The sequence below is a fragment of the Pocillopora verrucosa genome, chromosome 13 (genome assembly GCF_036669915.1).
Source record: "Pocillopora verrucosa isolate sample1 chromosome 13, ASM3666991v2, whole genome shotgun sequence".
NCBI lineage: Eukaryota > Metazoa > Cnidaria > Anthozoa > Scleractinia > Pocilloporidae > Pocillopora > Pocillopora verrucosa.
Window position 1 is genome coordinate 15576115 of NC_089324.1, and position 19478 is coordinate 15595592.

A 19478-nucleotide genomic window follows, 5' to 3' on the forward strand; every position below is an offset into this window, starting at 1 on the left:
CCCAATTTGGTGTCTTTTGTGTGGAGTGGGATTTCTGAACTGTGGTGTTACATGGAGTGGGATTTCAAAAGGACTAACTTGTAACATGGTGGTGACATGACAGTGGTGGCAAGGTTGGAACTAGGAAAAAAATTATTCAAAAGAGAGACCCAGATCATTAAAAGGATAGTATTTAGAAGATTCTCCTAATTTGGTATCTTTGATTCGGATTTCGAAAAGACTGACTTGTAACACAGCCTCATATTTTTCACATGCGGACGCGTAAGCGGTTGACAGTGAGATTTGAAATAAGGAAGGTTATCTGAGAAAGTATTCCCATTCATACTGGTCTTACTTGCTACTTTAAGTTTCTGGAACTCGAGTTGGTAATCAAGCAATCGAAAGAGTTCGTGGCACCTATGTTAGTATGCAAACGTTCTGGCTGTGAACGCTTTTGAGTGCATTTTCCGTTTGTGAACCTCAAATTTCAGTACATCTGTAGACATCAATCCCAAAACGTGTCCAATTTTTAATTATTCACCCGCTTTTATAACTTACCACCTTCGGATGTTCTTGCAATCGCCTCATCGCTTTCCTTTCCTTTTCCTTCGTGAGTAAAAGGCGTGACAGTTATGGCGTATAAAGTATAAGGCTTTAGGTTTTTAACCTCAAATTCCGTCGACCCAGACGTAACTCCGACAATCTGTCTCTCTACTGAGTTAATTACACGGTACGAGATGTCGACCGCGCAAAAAATGCCATGAATTAATTGTTCAGGATAATTCCAAGACACTGCCAGAGAAGTCGAGCTTTTGTTCTGTGCTGTTACGTGGAGCGAGTGGATGTAAACTGCAAGAAATGTGAACAAGTTGTGACGATACAACATTACAGGCGTGAGAAAAATATAAGGTTTACTTTTCGATGAAACGGTGTAATTAGTTTAAACTGAAATATCTAGGTCTTGGTTCAGATTGAACTCAGCAGGGAAGCTAGAACGTCTTATTATTATTATTATTATTATTATTATTATTATATTATTATTATTATTATATTGTTATTATTATTATTATTACTATTATTACTATTATTATAGCTCAAAGAGAATCCTAGGAAACTGTGTTCTCTACAGTTACAGTATACATAATACAGTTCACAAAAATTCTGAAATAGTAGATTGTAATACCGATTGATCACAGCTAAGTTTTCTTGAAGCTCGCTAAATAACGAACTGAAGCGGACTATTGATGGGGGAATCAAAGCCGCCAGAGAATAGGAGTCACTTTTCTTTACTCTGTACGTGCTAATAATTTATGCTATTCATTTGGTACTTTGCTAATTATCCTAAGTAAAAACATTGCTAGTTAAACAGTCTTGTGAAACTACATGATTAAGACTCTGGAATAGAGTTTAAACTTCCAAATTAAATTTTGCAAGAACTGAAACTTAGTTTGCGATGATTTCCATTCTCGGTCTCGCGATTTTCTTGCTTCACCCGAAAATGTCAGATTGTTCTCGATTTCAGCATTGACAAAAAACCTCGAGGTTTGCTTAAAGCCGACTTGTTGTCACAAAGAGAGGAGACGGACTTACTGTCATTAGCTGTCAGGTTGGAAAGTAATCTTATGGGTCGATTACCCAACATGCTTTGCGACACGAGGCTTGTCTGGAGCGGTTCTATCTCTCTGTATTCAGTTCCTTTGAATCTGACAGTAAAGTTCGCCGCCACGTTGGTGACATTCCTGCGAAAATTGCATCACAAATCATGTTATCTCTTGATCAAGGTGGTGGGATGTACCCTTTCTTTAAGGGTAATCACAAGAGGAACAGGAGTGAAAACAAAGTTTACAGAATTACTTTAAGTAAGTTGCAAAGAGGTGAAGGGTGCAAAAACGAAAAAAACAAAAAAAAACACAAAAAAAACAGAAAACATTCACGGTTAAGAAATCAGTTAAAACGAAAACAGGAGAAAAACTTAGGTCGCAAAGGAGTGTGTTACCTGGGTGCAAAGCCTTTATATACCACATTGTAAAAACCTTGACAATTAAAAAGCGCTGGAAATGAACGAAGAGACCCAAATGCTTTGTGGGTGATCTTGTACATGATTGCCATAACCTTTTGTGCATGGTCAATGACAGGAGGTATCCACGTTTTTGTAAAATAAAAGAGTTTTAATAAAGAGATGATTTTAATTGTTAAACGAGAAAAGTAAATCAATCGTTATGCTAACTTAGAATGACTACCCATAGAGCCGTTGATCTCTTCATTCATAATTCATGGTTATACAATGCTTTTGAAGTCTCTTTTGTATGGCATGAGATGATAATATTAATAAGAGATTTTTGGGGTTGATTGAATAGTTCTCCCAATGGCCGGACGACAACCAGAAAGAACGAGAGAGACTTAGGGAAAATGTCGTTCGAGAAGCTGGTAAAGAACAGCAGGTGAGGAGTGTAACATATTACTACGTGATAATTAACACCTATTGTAAGTTATATTGTATGTAAGCATGTTTAAGTAAGCTGGTACATTATGCAAAAGCACACAGAGAACACACACGCGGTGTGCAAGAGTTGAATGCAATAAAGTCTTCGATTTTATATACGTCGGAAGGAGAAACTTGTTTAAATAGCTTTGGCTAAACTCACTCTGACGAAGGGCTAACGCTCGAAACGTCAGCTTTTAAACTCTTTACGTTGGCCAATTTTCGTTATCAACTCAGTTAATAATACTAAATTACCCCGTTATACTCTCCCACCGCCGCAGCACCACAGACGGTTTCTTTAGAAACTTACCCCCTTTATTCATTTGGCTAAAAAAAATTGTCGGATAATTATTGACCGCAATGCCTCTCGGCCCATATGATATGAGATGTTACGTTGTGCAATTTTATCACACCAAACAGAGAGCTTTTGTCATCATTCTCTCAATTATCTACGGTAATTAAGATGTTTGTAATAGGCGGATAGTTATTACCAAAACACAAAGTTATCCACTGATAACAACGAATTGTTCTGATGGAGGCTCATAACCTGCAAAAAGGAAAACATGAAGTGTATCAGTCAATACTGAGCATTCATTCCACGTGTAATGTGTTTCAAATTGCGAAAATACCATTGATTATACTCCAGGTTACTTCGTTTCTAGGTTTATTGTCTACTGGCAAATTCTTACAGAGAAACTAAGAAATTTTTGAAAAAATAATGATACGCCTACCGTTGGGGACAATTGACTATAATTTGAGAATGTTAACTTAGTTCAGTAGTTGGTTCCTCTCAGAGCGAGCGGCAGGCGAACAGCAGAAAGTTCGCTCTGACGAAAAGCTCGTGCTCTGAACGTCACCTTTAGATTCTCTTTATGGTGGCAAATTCACATTAATAATTCAATTTATAAAAACAAAATTTTCTAGTGATACCTCCCTAGGGGTGAAAAGGTTACGGAAAGATAGTAAACAACTGGTTACTGTACACGAAATCGATGGATATCTTCTTTGTTCCAGATTTTGTGAGTTTTACAGTCATGTCTTGCTAACTGAAATACCTCCTTACCTGACTCTCTATCCAAGTGGATGTGTACTTGAAAATTTCAGAAGTAATATTCCTATACTCGAGGTTAAATTCTTCATCAGTCAATTCCAAACTCACATTCACGTGAAGATTGGCTCTGCCTATATAAGATCATAGAATAGCGTCAGAAAACAGTCATTATGGGCGGAATGCACTTTGCACATGAGCATCAGTGATGAAAAAATTGCGATTAAAAGTCATTTGTCCTCCAGAGTTGCATTGGTTACGCCTCTTTACAATCTGTGATTTAGAAAATTTGCGTTAACCTCTTTCCCAATCCGACGATTTCCTTACTTCTTTTTTGCGAGAAGGGCTGACAAGTCAGTTTTTAAAAACTGGCTCTGACGTTCTACCGACTACCTTGATAGACTTTTGGCTCTTTATAACAGGGAAATGTAGTAGTTGAGACCATCCTTACCTTCGTAGTAACTGAACAACTCTTCCACCTCCAACGTGGAAAGCAATTTTAACCAAACAATGATGTCATCAAAAGACGCTTTCGGTAAAGTGTGAGAACCTATTGTGAAGTCAAAGTTGGTTATCTCCGGATAGTTACGAGCCTCACAAGTATTCTGAAGCAAATCATCAACTGCTTTCCCATTACGATACACAGTCATGTCCTCAGACAGTTTATTATTCACTTTTTTCCATGTGAATACCCAATGAGTCCAGACTCCTTGAGGGGCATGAAACTTTACGAAACATCGCCCATTTCCGACCGTCACTCGAAATGTCAGTTCCTCCTTGCTCCCATCCATCTGGAAGAGATGAATCCCTCTTCCACCTGACACTTCTTCTGCCGAAGCCAGGAAAGTTTGGAAGTCGGGGGAAACTTTGCTATGGTACAGAAGCCACAGAGCTACCGTTACTTGCGCGCTCTTAAGTGGCCAAACGAGATATGATTTTTCTGAGTCGTCGTGTAATCTGATTGGTCCAGCTCCGCCAGCAGTTGAAACAGCTCTGCCTCGCACACCAGTGGTTGATTGTAAAAGGGCGCTCCTTTCAGCCCAAGTTTTTCCCGGAAGGTCTTTAATATCGTTTAAGTGGTCAAACGTCCATACGTACTCTGCTTGTGAAAGCAACTCATCTGCCTTGAAAACGTTATATTCAGACCCTGTATTGGTAATTGCAAAGACAAACTCCTTGGTACTACGTAACTTTCTTTTTCGCATTATAACAACACATTTTGGTTTATACGTTTATCAGTTTTTCTGTCTAACATAAACAAAGTTTCGCTGTTATCATGATTATTAATTATTCCCTTACCCCGGCATTTTGCTATATTAAGGAAATGGGAGGTGCAAGGAAAGCGGAGCAACAAAATGGCGTACCAAACCATCCAAACTTCAATTTTTTTTGGTTATTTTGTTGACACAAAGAACACTATAATGATTTCGTTTGTGTTGTTTTCTTCTTTCGCATACGCCTTATGCCGATACGATGCTCAGACAAAACAGCGGGAGTATTTCTAAAACTACATACTGACATATTAGTGTAATAATAAATCCCGCGCGTTCAAAAATGTTTGAGGGATGATAGACACGAAAGCTTCCATTTAGCGTAAAGATATCGTGTATTTGCCCTCGGACACTATCTGATCTTCCCAGCCCCCGCCCTTTCTTTTTGCAGAGCTTAGCTCTCGGAAAAATGTTTGCATCTTTCAACGGATTATGTCGGCTGATAAATATCCGTGCATATTTTCGTTCCAAATGGCTATGCTCGTCAGATGAAAAAAGGGGACGGATAAGTTCCAAAGGATCGATGAATCCACCACAGTATTTCGTATAAAGTGAATCAAATGTAGTTACCGCCGCAATCATAAAACTCCACCCTCATGGATATGTGTGACTTCCAAGTCTTCGGCATAACCCGGATGTAACGCGCAAAGATGACTGGATTGATTGTGTTATACACAACAGTGTTCTCATCCCAGTTGGCGTTAAAAATCTGTCAAACAATGCAATTGATTAGTTTCACTGAAAGTTTAAGGACAAAAAAGATGTCACGAATATCTTTTGGTCACACGTTGTTGTCGCATGGAATTAAAGAGGTTTAGACGACGAAACCTGGGAAAATATCACTTTAAAAAAATGGTTCCTCTTAGATAGTTTAGGAGTAGTAGAACGTGATTAGTTTCTCTAACGACGCTAAGTGTCCTCCTCAATATGAAAGGGGAATGGGGCGGAGGGTTCGAAGTATAATACAAGGAAAATTTGGGATCAATATCAGTATCTGGGCAACTACCCACCTACCCCTCCCCTAACCCAACTTTAACATTAACTGTTGTTGAGTTAGGGGAGGGGTAGGTGGGCAGTTGCCCAGATACTGATATTGATCCAAAAATTGCCGTTAGTGGTCCCGTTCTCAGAATTTGCAAAGTTATGCGATCTCAGTTCTTGTTTTGGAAGGAAAGGAAAAAAGTTGCAAAACGTGCGTGCTGAGCTACTGTTCACATCATTAAATCTATTGTATCGTCACCCTGTCATCGCAATCGCCGTCGCGATTGTTTTTAAAGTCCCTTTAGACTAAGCATGCTCAGTTGGGAAAGTTTAATATCGGCCATGTTCGTTTATGCTTTTTTTATATGCCTCGATGACCCTGGGCCATTATAACAACGAAAAAGTAAACAAGGAAATTTTCAGTATAAATGACTTGGCGGTTGGTCAATGCCTGACTCAAATATTTCCCTTTACATATTGGATTTTGCGTCAGTCGGGCTCACCTCATTTGTGCCGCACTTTCTATGTTCCTCGAAGTTCGTTCCATCCAAGCTATGAGACAAGGAATAACTCTTCACCCATTGAGGGTAGGTTTTCCTTCCCTGAGTGGCCACTTTGGCTACTGTTGTTTTAACTAGAAAATCTATTTGCAACCACTGGTTGACATCATTACTGCGTGCCGCCCAGGCACCCGCGTTAGCAGCATTGTTCAGCCGTGCGTTGGGAGCCCCGTAACGAGATGAAGGGGCGTATTCAGACGAGCCCGTGATCTGCGAGTCAAGTATGCTTCCACTCTCCATACCCAGGGGACGACAACCGGCATCTGCAAACGACCGGAACATAGTGAATTAATCTGTTTGCATTATTGTTAATAGTTGTAACGGGTGGATCGTGATACAGAACTTAGTTCCATTTCGAGACACCAGTGATAACCGCATTACCTTCATCAACATCTCAATTAGGTCGGCAATAGCTGATTAGGCAACACACCAACCACTTACAAAATGTAAAAGTAAAAATGAAAATTTGAAGACGTCTTTCCTACAGTAAGGTTCAAGAAGCCTAAGTCCATGACTGCGCCAGGTATGGGTTTCATTACTAAAATTCTAACAGATAGAGTCGTCACTTGACAGAGCTCAGTTCATTTTTTTCTTAGAATAGTCTTTTGGAAAGAAATTATGTGATATCAGTAAGGATTGCAAGGGTCTAGCAACAACCTAAATGATGAATATGATATACGACGCCACAATGCTATCCTATATAGACTAGGGAGGGTAGCAATTCTAAGTACTCTGATCCTTTTTTAAAATTTTTTATGATAAATCATGGCTCGTCGAGGGACTTTTGTCAACTTTTTACGGTGAAATTCGGCGTGTTATTGGTTTTACTTTAAATTCATCGGTATTGACTATGTAATTGATCAGAATCTGTAAGCATCAGTCATATAATACAGTTTGAGTACTATAACAATAATTTCATATCTTTACATTCACCTTCACTTGTGAAGCTTTCAAGTTCGCTATCTGTATGATAGCAATTTGACCTCTTGATTGTATCATATCGACTTCTATCCCTGATTAGAGCATCTTCATAGTAGCATCGCCAGTTACGCACTGAGTCAGCGGTATGCCTGATGTCGTATCGTGCAAATAATCGACCTGAACAGCTGATTGGCCTTTGATGTTCCCATCGTTCCTTGCAGCTCTTGTCCCTTAGTTGTCGCAACTCTAGTGAGGAACAGAAATAGAAATAATTGAACCACAAATACAAGTGAACGATAAAAGTCATTTATGGCAAATAATGTACCTAACATTAATGAGATAACAGGCTATGGCGTAAAATCATATGCAGTGGTTCTAGACTCCCTTTTTGGGGGTGCACAGTTGCTCTTTTATTTTTCATTTAACACCCTGAAAGAGAATTCTGATAGAAATGTTGCATTCTTTGATTTATTAATATCAGAAAAAATAATATAAAGCTTTTGTATCGCAAATTTGAATTTTAGGTAAATATCACATTTTATACTCTGTCGCTAATTGAAAAGACCTGGTAATCGGTGCTTAGTACCTTCGGATATTGGATTGCGTGTTTTCCATTGCATAATGCAAGCAGGTGTCGGAGTAGGAGGATAAAAGCAAATCTTACGTTACTTTCCATTGCATAATACAAGTAGGTGTCAGAGGTGGAGGATAAAAGCAAATCTTACGTTAAATACTTGAAAAACTTCCTAGTGGTTCGTTTGGGCTTTCGGAATTATACAAATGTTGTGGCCACAACATTACGCTAGTGATCAGGAATTTAAGTGACAAAATATGGAAAACGAAGGATCGAAACTGGTCAAAGGAAAAAAAAAAGAGTTATGTGTGATTGTGAATGACCCATTCGGTTCACCTTGCTTCCTTCTGCACATCTCTTCCTCTCTCCTGGTCGGGTCACAAATGCATTTTCCTGCAATTTCATCACAGCTTTCTCCTTCCCAACAAGGTGGATCGCATAAAGAATCTACGTGTAAATTGATTTGAGATTGAGTTGATTTACTTTACCACGAGTGTGTATGCAGAGAGAAAAGCTGTGAAATTAATGCTTGCCTTCAAGTATGAAATATTCATGTCACTATCTCCTTGACGGCGTAGAACTATTACAGGACCTCTACTTTTAAATGGTGCTGTATAGGGGTTTTACCCAGATCATAGAGGTAAGAACGAGAACTAATTTGTCCAGCAATAGATGGCCTCGTGCAAGAGATTATATCTTATTTTATGAAGATATTCTCAGGCAACTTATTTATCTGCGATGTGTGGACGGGATTTAAAACTCTGTTAAGTGGGGGCCTGTATATAAAAAGCACAGGCCAGATCACAACACCGGGAGTTACGTTACATGGTCTTCGCAAGAAGTGTGTGGGTCCTTAAATATCCCTTGCTAACCAGTACAGAGAAGCTACAGGAGAAGAGGCCCAGCGTTTATTTTCCTTATCCGGAAAGACTTGAATGTGTACCCATTTGAAGATGGCATGGCAAAGGCAGCATATTCTCCTCCTTAGATTTGTAGTTACTGGTTAGGCCTTAATTTTTATCCGAAGAATTATCTGGCATAGCTGGAGCGGTTACGCATTCGATTCGGATGCTTTGTTGCCTACCTCCAATTACAAAAACCTGAAGATCATCAGCCTGGAAAGACGTTTGTCCGGTAAAATATTTACTGACAGTTGCATCAGTAATTCCACTGACGTTAAATACTCCACCGATAATGATTCCCGTTGCGACATTCTGGTCGTTGAAACAAAGTTCTTGTCTCTCCTCCCCCCAGCACGGCCCTTTATATCTGTGGATATGTAAGGCTTGATGTCTTTTTTCCAGTAACACGTCAAGCTTCTTTGGCTTATCGCTGAAAGGTTTTAAGCTGAAGAGGAATGCGTTGCTAGACGGAAATACTTTATAGGGATGGAAACCTGGAACAAAACGAGTGTCAGTAGATGATGTAAAAAATATCTGTTGATGGAGTGCCAATATATTTTGACCCAAATATAATGCTTTGAGATTCTGGAGTTCAATTCAGGAGTTCAATTCTAATGTTCCTCTGACAAAATTCCGCACCTGGCCTCGAGCCCTAATCAACTGTTATGTGTGCTTGGACTTAGTAGAACTGTGCTCCATTAAGACAAAATAGAACAATTTTTGAGGGCAAGTTGGAGTCGTGATTGATGCGTTTGAAATCTTTGCACTCAACTGAGCCGATGGCATTACGAGAGATAGCTTTTATACATACAAAGCGAATGATGAAAAAGAGAGGTACAGTTATGCCACGTTAATTTAACCTAGTTTACCAACATAGATACAAAATGGCTGATAAATTGTTGCTCACTTTTCCAGCTTTTATCAGAGAATCCCCCAAACACAAATGAATCTATCCTGGCTATAGTGACAGAGGGGCCTCTATTATCACACATTCGGTGAAAGACGAGTTTTTGCCATCCATTGACATGGGCTCTGTAGCATGGAACCCAGTACTTCTCTCCATACCCTGCCTCGGAAAGCCACTTCATTAACATGTCCTGGTAACTAGGAGCGTGGCTGATCATGGCTGAGTGGAATCCTAAGAACAAAGTAAGTTTGATCAAGCAGACTATCAACTTGGCATGTCTCATTTAGCTGTGACCCGAGGAGTGTGATCACCCAAGGGTACAGCGCATAGGTCATGCTTTGACAGCTTTATAGCTTTTTTTCTTCTGCGTATGATGTTCATCATTATTGAAACTACGTTATTGGAAAGTTCAAATTGAGGCTTTTTTATTGGTTAGCCTGCTTTAAAAGACACTATAGAATGGCTTAACCAAATTTCCTAACAAATCAAAACTAGCCACGTGTGTGGAATTACTGTGGTCGCCATTGATGCTCGCAATTTGGCGTCAACGCTCTGGTTGGCTATCAAACATGTCCCATTCAACAACACTCGTGAATTGTTTGTTAAAAAAACCGCGTGACGCGCTTAATACGGCATGAATTTGTATTCCAAGTAAATATTCTTGCTGATGCTTGGCACGTGTACATGCATGCACAGGGGCAATGCAACTTCACCTGTGATCTTCGGGCAGGCTTCAGTTGGAATGCACGTACAGCTGGAGTTCAATCCCGCTTTTATGTTTCGAATCCCAATCTTCCCACCGATCCCACCATCACTTAGAGCTTCAAACTTGATCTGTCATGAGGACAATAAATAAAAAGATAATGTTTAATAATGCATCGAAGCAACAAGCATTACCATTTACTTTTTTATAAACTCCTTATTGCTGATAAGTTTAACTTATGCCATCATTTGTTTGCTGTGTGATGAACTGAAATTTAACGATACGTAGGTATCATTTCCTAGAGGTCGAAAGACATGTACAAACGTGCGCACAAACATACGTACAAACGTACGTACAAACGTACGCACAAACGTTCAGCTTTTTAGCCAAGAATGATTCTTTTAAGTCAAATTTTCCATTTTATTTTTTCACAATGAAGAAACGTAACCCATCCAAATAATTTTTGTGCCAAAGTAATAACATATTTCCTCTTTAACTCTTCCCCATTTAAGCAAGTTGTGTCGTTCAGACATTGGAACGATGCAGAGGATTTTGGTGGTCGCTTTGAAGTGGATGACGAGTCATAGTGGTTTTAACCTACGCCATAGTCACTTTACTCTTTGTCGTCATTACCCGTTTCTGTCACATTACTAATCATTAATGGCATCAGCATTATCGCCATTATCATCCTTATCACCATCATCATTTTTGTCAACGACAACAAATTCTACTAATCACCTTGAAACCGTGGACTGCATTAAGGGTAACTTGAGCAAATTTCCACTGGTTTCCTTGATCACCAACAAGTCGCCATCGTAAAGATATCGTGTTCTCTTGGTCGACAGTAAAAATATTCAGTCTACTAGCATTTTCTCCTGACATGTTGTAATGAAAGCTCAAGCAATTCACTGTTCCCGCAAGATAAATACTCTCAAGAGCTGAGAGAGTCGTTCTTTGACGAGGGTAGGACATGCTTGCTTGCACGTAGTCTGTTGCTGAACAATAAGAGAGAAAAGTATCAAAATTATATCAATTTAATTAGCAATGTTTTGCATTAAGTCATGCAAGCAGGACAGACAAGAATTAATTTTTGAAAGCGTTTCTTTTGCGCTAATTAATCTTAAATGCTTATTTTCCAGGACTTTTAGTAATTTGTTTTTCTCAAAAGAAAATACGAGTAAAAATGAGGCGAGTAATGAGATCCGGAAGAACCGCGGCCGAGGTTGGTGCTTCTCGACCTAGCTCCTTCCCTTTCTTACCACAAGACAGCTTGCGTCTGCGCATTGGCTTGAACTGGAGCAACCTTTTTTTAACACGAGAAAGAGCGGGAAAGATCCGACGAAACGCGTCGAGAGAGGTTTGTTTCGTTTCAACCTATTCCCCTTCTTACCAAGAAGTATCTTATCTCCACCTTTCTTTTATCCTTGCATCGAACCGAAAACAAAAACAACTTGTAGGGCTGAATATTTCTTTTTCTTACCTCTTAGACCTGCTTTCCCACTGTTCACGCTATTGGCGTAACAAACTATTGACCATTTAATCAAATTTAAATGTTTGTGGTTTTGTCTCACTGAAATTTGGTCAAACATTTTGGAAACTGCAAATTTGATATGAATGTTGGTGAAACTTACCTTCTTCTCGAACTTCAACTTCGCATAATTTCAAGATGCCATTACCAACAATCCTTGTTATGCTAACAAATCTTCCCTTCAGAGGCGAGGGGCAACGAATTCTTTTCCAATGCAACTGTTTAAATCTAAAAGATCCCCCACACGGTGAGTTCTTCTTTAGATTGGGGTTGTCGTGATTTCCTACTCTTATCTGAAGCAAGTAGTTCTCTGATACATAAGAGTGTTTGTAGATATATACATCGTGAACTAAAACTTCTCTTTCCAAATCCACTCGCCACCATGGGTCCTTCTGTGAAGTTGTTTTAGTGCATTTCTCTGTGTTTATATTGTAATGACTGCCATCTGTTGCAAAGGAGGAAGCTTTAATTGTGCCTGATTGGGCTGTAGGTTTCTTGAAAGCCGCGTTGTTACTGTCTGAAAACGAAAAAAACTCTTCGCTGAAGGTAGCTTCGCCCAGGAATATTCAATTGAAGTTCTTTGTCATAGTTCCATTATAGCTTGGTTAAAAATTACTAACGGGCATACACGACTCCTGCCCATCGCATGCGATTTTAATCTTCTGCTTTCAAAGGTTAGGTCTCACCAGAATATATTTTAATGACTTTCCCATCAAAACAATCTTGGGAGAGTTGAATGCTTTATAAGCCAAATACTATCTTTTGATAGCTGTGAGTGATCTGAGCTAAAACATTTGAGTTATTTGTGAGTAGGGAACTGCCTACCACAAAGATAATGTTTTGTTTTCGTTTCTCAAGCTATTCGTTATGCGATGGTTGTATGAAAAATGACTGCATCATACATTTCTATTACACTTCGTTCTGAATATTTGAGCTCGAGGTTCCTAATGAAAGTTATGGACTAGGGGTCACCGGGTAGACGACGCTAAATAAATGATAATGATATTTTACCGTGCGTCAGACCTGAGAAATTGATTACTATTCCTAGTGACTCGAGATATTTTCAACTGACCGACACACTTCCAAAGCATAAAGAGTTCATTCGAGATGGCTGTTTAGTCCTTAGCACGTTTGAAAAGATTTAAACTTTCATTTTCCCTCAAAGAAGACAATAATCGGCGATAAATAACGATCGATTCAAGCAACAATTCATTTTAATAGTTAGCAGGCCTTGCAGTAGATTACAGCCAACCCAAACGTCCAATCGCGAAGCGCCAAGCTTAGCCCCACATACCTTTAACTATGTAAATATTCATGTAATTAGTTGCTCCTTTGCCATTTTTGCAACCGTGGGATGTCTCAGTATAGCTTTTCTCGACATCAGAATACTCGACTGCTGCGGACAAACATTTCCCTCCACTCGCTACAGCGAACATTTTGTTTCCTTTCCTGCGCGCGGCGTGAAGACATTTTTGTACAGCATCCAATCTAGAAACGTGGTTGCCAGTCAGTATTGGGTCTGTACCTTCCAGACTTGGTATCGGTGAACCGGAGCCTATTTTAAAACAGCCCATGTTGTGGTATTCTGTAGAAATAACATTGAGAGAGATAATATTTTGCAGATACATGAATGGAATTTCTCTAATCCAAAGTTTTATACCTGGTCGGATGTATTTTCGAAATATTTTCGCACGAAGAGACCAGATTTCTAGCCAACGTCGCAGTTGCCTCCTCTGCCTTATCCATCTTTTTTTTTCTCACCATGCTACCTCCCCTCCCCCCTTCCCCGCCTCCCCTGCCTGTTTCGAGATTCTACAGAGAAGCCTAATTTTTCGTAAATTGTTCTCTGATGTGTTTCGAGTTCCTCCATGGTTGTTACCATTGCAAATATATCTTAGATAAATCCTCCCTTCTCTTTTTTCAACTCGTGGCGTTTTGAACAATAAGGAGCTAGACACAGATGCCTACTTTTTTCAGGTAGAGATTTTAATGCGATTATCAATCTCGCTGGTATTTGTAAGACGAGTGCTTTGATTTCCGCCTTCTTATTTGAGTTCAGGGGCGCCAGGAGTGCGCAGCCTGGTTACTAAGTTACCTAAAGGTCGTGTCCATGGTTGAATATTCAACACAATCTTTAAAAATCTCAACACGCGAAGAGGAGTGAATTTTTCTGGCGACGAAGAACATTAAATGGTTTCTGGAGTTGTTTTTGTCTCCAATAAGAGACAGTTTATGATACCATTTCCTTACTTACTAGTGTCTTGGGGTATTACGTCAAACCTTTGCTCATCAGGACTCTCCCGAGGAACACGTTTTAGCTCCCATGGATAATCATAATTGCCAGTATTTTTCCACATGTACCAGGGAAGAGCTATTAAGAGAGAAATGTTAGAGCTTGGATCATTCATGATTTTTGACTGGAATATTTTACTTACTGTAATAATTGTGATATTGACTGTATCAGTGTTAGAGGAAACGTTCACCTCTTACATTTGCATTTTAACTTTAATCATAACAGTTTTGCGTTCAGGGAGGGAAAGCTTCCTAGTTTCTGATGCCAATAGTAAAATGGAGGATGGATTGCAAACCAATTGTTAGTTCAGAGTACAACCTTTAGGGACCGGTCATTATTTAAGTAAAAAAGGGAGAAAAAAGAAGGGGGGGAGGGTCAAGGCTATTTCAGATTGGCAAGAGGGGGGGCTAAACTTATATAAAGAAATTTAGGGGGTCAGAAGACTGAGGTACATTTTAAGAGTTCTCCATTACCCAAGGTGGGTGTCACGCAAAGTAATTATCTTATAGTTGTATATGACTTAAATTTTGAAAATTACGAGGCATGTGAGAGGAGGTCTGAGGTGACAAGGGAGTCATCACCTTAATATTGAATACAGAAGAAGGGGTCACCTGCTAATTACATCATGGCCTGGGGGGGAGGGGTTTGGGGGGGTCGGCTTATAGAAATTGTAATCTTTTCAGCATATCTTTCCCTGCCTCCTCTTATGAATAAATAATAAATAAATAATTAATAAATGGTGACCTGTCCCTCATTTACTAATCCTGTTTTTTAAAGTAAGAAATGTAAATATCGTAAAGCTTTGTGGTCGTGTATTAACATAGCGCATTTCTGTTTCATTAAATATTTCGCGAAATGAAAGGTTTCTAAGCCCACTGAATTTTAAAGTTGAGTTGTATAACGATGTATGTACACAAGTGTTCCTGACACCATCTTAAAGGTTTCAGCGGGGAAAAAAAAACGCGCTATATAATCAGCTTACCAATTTTAAGCTCAAAATCTGAGGATTTTAGTTGGCATGTTAGTGGTAATGTCAGCTGTTATCCAATTGCTAAATTTACGAAATAACAAACATCCGAATAGAGGCGGTTAGTTTGTAAAGAAACTGTGGTGCTGCGTCGGTGGAAGAGTACAACAAGATAATTTGGTTTCATCAACTGAGTTGATAATGTAACTTGGCCTCCGTTAAGAGTTTCAAAGCTGACGTTTCGAGCATTAGCCCTCCATCACGCCCGAAACGTCAACTTTGAAACTCTTTGCGGTGGCCAATGTACGTTATCGGTTCAGTTGATAAAACCAAACTTATCTTCCTAAAAAAAACATCAGAGATAATTACCGCGGAAGGCAAGAAAAGTGATGCTGACATTTTGTCATTTACCGTTTTCTGCCTCTTTCAGGCTTTGTGTTGTTTTCTTGCCTTTGCCAAAGGCTTCCGTGATTTTGCTAAACAACGCGCGGTAGAAGTTTGTACTAGGCAATCGAATTGGTTACGCCTGTCTTGCGTGCGGAAAACGCACGCGAAACTAGAAAACTTCTACAATTCAATGTGACTCTCAGCCGTGGGTAAAACAATTAAACCATATATTAAGTACATGATTTCTGATACATTTGATATCCTGAATTTTAAATTCGCTTCTAATTACCTGAGCATGCTTGCATGTCTTCCATTTTTTCTGGTGGAATGACCGACTCCCAGATTCTTAGGTCGGAAATCTGCAGATTATGTGTTCTCTTTAAAAAAGTAGTTGACTCCCTTCCGATATAAAACCGTGGGAAGGTACTCTCAGTTGCGTAAAGAAGTCGTGCGGGACTGGTTGACTCGACTGTGAGAACGCCATTCTGATAGAAGCGCAATCCCCATTGATTACTCCACGTGATACCCACGTGTACCCATCCCAGAGGGTAGTCTGGAAGTCTAGCTTCCCAAATGTGAGGGCCCGCGGATACCGACAGATGATATGTTTGTGTAAACTCTTGAAAGCCAAAGACAATTCCAGCGCTGCGTTTGCTAACAGTGCCTGTTGCCAAAATGACGTCTATATTTTCTGCTCGGAAAAAAAACATAGCAAATCATGTTTGGAAATAGTATTCCATAGTAGAAAAATTTAGGCAGCCTGAAATTAGACCCTCGATATCTTTTTAATTGAACTGTGGCCATACCAAACAGAGCCCGTGTTTGAATGGAGGACTTTAAATCCCTTAACGTTGTGAAAAATGATTACACTGCATAATACATCGGATAAGAGAACAAAAATGTGTAGAATCTTTGAGTCAAGAACACTTGACAAAGAGGATAATCTGAGTTTCACTTAAAGATTATACTCTATGCAGATCGAGCGTTATGGTCGAGCGCAGGGAGCTGGTGTCGAGTTTAGCCGTACGCTGGAACGTGATTATGGAAGACTTCGGTGATCCCTTGAAAACTGCCCACCTTAACCCTTAAACAGAATTTCTCCTTACAGCATCAACACAATATCAGGCAGACAAGTAATGGGAGCAAAGAAAAATCTCAATTAGTGGATTATTAGTTGACACAATAGTAAATTCTGCAAATTAACGTAAGAATTGTATGGCAGACAGTAAGGAGGCTTATTAATGTGATATTGGCTTTGGAAGGGTTAAGGACTTTTGTGAAATGTTGGTTTAAACCTTGTCGATATTCGTGCACATTAAATGTATTCGGTAAAGTTGACATTGCCACTATAATGCCTTTTGTAAATTTTTAGATGCATGCAAATTAAAAAGTCATAGATATAACAGAGGTACCCTTTTTGCAAGCAATTTTACGATTTGTAGTGCACAGCACAGTGTTCCATTCTCCAGTGTCTTCTTGCTCCACACATTCTTTGCTATTGTCACTATGATCACCCGATTTCCAGTTTGTAAAGTCGGCCAAGGAACCATCACTCCATCTAAATATGCTCTTGTGCGTGGAATCCCGTCGTAAATCCAGCCACCAACTGTAACCACTTTTCTTTAGGAAGTTGTTCTCTTCTATCGACGTCACTTTGGGTAAGTCAGCGCCTCGCACACGACAAGTGTTTACAGCGTGAGACTGTGGTTGTGAATGATCCGAAAACCAGTAACAGGAACCCTGGAAATATTCCCAACCAGAAGGACACCGCGCTGGACAAGAAACAAAAAGGGGAACAAGGTTTTTAATGTTCAGTCTCTATGCGGTCTGCGGTCTCTGTAGCGTTGAATATCAATTATGGGTGTTGTAGTTCGGCCTCTGAGTGAGTGTGGACTGAAATTTTATGCAGGAGGACTTTCAATGAGAAATTCTTGCCAGTAAAAAGTATCCCGTCGACAGAGGTTTTCAAGGAGTGAATATAACTTGAATGTAACTTGAATATAGCTTTAAATTCATTCGGAAACAATAATACCTCCACTGCATGGAAATGTTTCCAGAATAGAGTTTTCCCTAAGGGTAGCTTTTTAATGATCTTTATCATTATAAATTTTGTGAACAGACTCCAAAAGAAAATGGAGCACATCAACAAAAGACAACCTCTAACCTCAACAACTTCCTCAATGAAATATCCTTACCTGATATATAAATCTCCACCCTCATGCAACAACTAGTTGCTGTGTTGCATTCTCTGGCGTTGAACTTTACTAAATGTGCTTTGAATGGAGGTAAAAAAGTTTGCTTCACCACTCCGTTGCCATTAACATTTCCCACAAACTCCTGTAAGGTACAGATAAAAGCATGTGTTACGCATAACTTACGAACTGGTCGTCCAGAAGGAACCCTTAGTGTACTCGTTGGGCTGAGTTCACAGATTGCACTATTTTAGTACCCAAGGCTAGTTATGAATATTTTGAGACAGGTAACTTGTGATGTTTCCTTCGCATCCAGCTACTTTGAAAGCACAATGAATTACGTGGAATTGTTTTGTTTTGTTCCATGTCGATACTTATTGATTTTCCTTCGGAAATTAAAGGAGGATGAAGAATCATACCTTCGGTGTCAGCCAAAAAAATCACAAAATTTTTCAGTGTTAATACTTCAAATATTAACCAAAACAATTTCTGACTATACAATAGGAACAAGCAATATTAAATTGAGTCAGCAAGGACCTGTAAACATTCGATTGTAGGAACAGGTGATCAACAGCTTCACGATTCTGCCGTGAGCTAAACTTTGACCTGAATTGTTTTCCTAAGACGGAGTCATCATAGTACCTTAACGTTTCCGTCCTCTTCAAAATTCTCCCAACCTCCACTCGTCGTTTTGTAAGCCAATGTAAACTTCTTTACAAAGCCGTAATTGTCCCGAGCACCTTGGGTGTTTATACCATTTATGTCATAGTCTCGACCAAGGTCTATTTGAAGCCAGGCCCCCACGCTTCCACACCAGGAGGCGTGGCAGTTTCTCCACTCGTGAAGCCGAGCTAGTCTTGGTTCAGTCATACATTTCCAAGAGGATGTTGACCAGTAACTGACGTCGTGAAGAGTGACAGCTGTGAGTAGTGAAAAAAGGGTAAATTAGCCGTTGAATGGGGCAGATTAGGCGTTAGAGTATTCAGTTATTATTTTTTCGTCATTATTATGTTTTTATTTACTTGTCCCGATTCTTAAGTCCCAGCATTAATGATCCTAGCAGAACGCTTGTCACACATTAACCCAAAGTATGGCTCAGCTCGTTAAGGAGTTCTCAGGAGAAAATGACCGCGAAATCTTAATTCTGAATTTCGATCGCTTGTAGAAGATATTTTTTCCTTTTCCTAAGCTCTTGACAAAACGAATGGCATCCTGCGTTATTTCTCTTCGTTGTCTCTCACGGTTGGAAAATTCTCTGCTTGTTGGCTTCTGTTTTATTATGACTATACGAGTTGCCATGGTCAGTTGTGGAAAAGGCGTGTACAGACTGTGTATACGTCAATGTACTGGTAGACCATATGGTTGCACGACGTAGAGGCTGATTTTATGACCATTGGAGATGTCTCACCGAGTCGATAACCTCGAGGGCTCTTGACTCGGGGCCTGTTTCTCGCCTTCGCCAGCTTGGGTCTAAAAATTACCAATTACTGGTTGTCAACGATTCCAACTTTTCATGACGTCTTTACTTTGCTCATATTGATTTACTGCATAGGCTTCGGGGAGGGAGGGAAATTCTTCAAACATGCCGACCTCGTGGTTTCCTAATATTAAAACTCTTACTGCAGACAGAGCGAAACCAAATATTTTACCTTTTTCGCAAATGAAATCCAATTCCTTGTCACAGCTTACTGTGTACCAATTTCCAGAACTTTTCGAGAGAGAGGCACACTCGGTTCGGGTGACTTCATAAGCAGGTTCTCCTGCCTTCCATGCAACATACCCA

At 39.7% G+C, this 19478-nt stretch overlaps 1 protein-coding gene across 1 annotated transcript; it reads right to left on the bottom strand.

Annotated features, from left to right (window-relative positions):
- Nucleotides 1-2948: 2948 nt before the first annotated feature.
- On the bottom strand, nt 2949-17723 carry LOC131772241 (uncharacterized). Its single transcript, XM_059088130.2, has 8 exons — nt 17699-17723; nt 16916-17275; nt 15918-16194; nt 15708-15765; nt 5351-5489; nt 3961-4656; nt 3517-3643; nt 2949-3000 (listed from the first exon to the last, which is right to left on the bottom strand). Exons 1-8 carry the CDS (start codon nt 17721-17723, stop codon nt 2949-2951), a joined length of 1734 nt encoding a protein of 577 aa, XP_058944113.2.
- Between the last annotated feature and the right edge of the window lie 1755 nt (nt 17724-19478).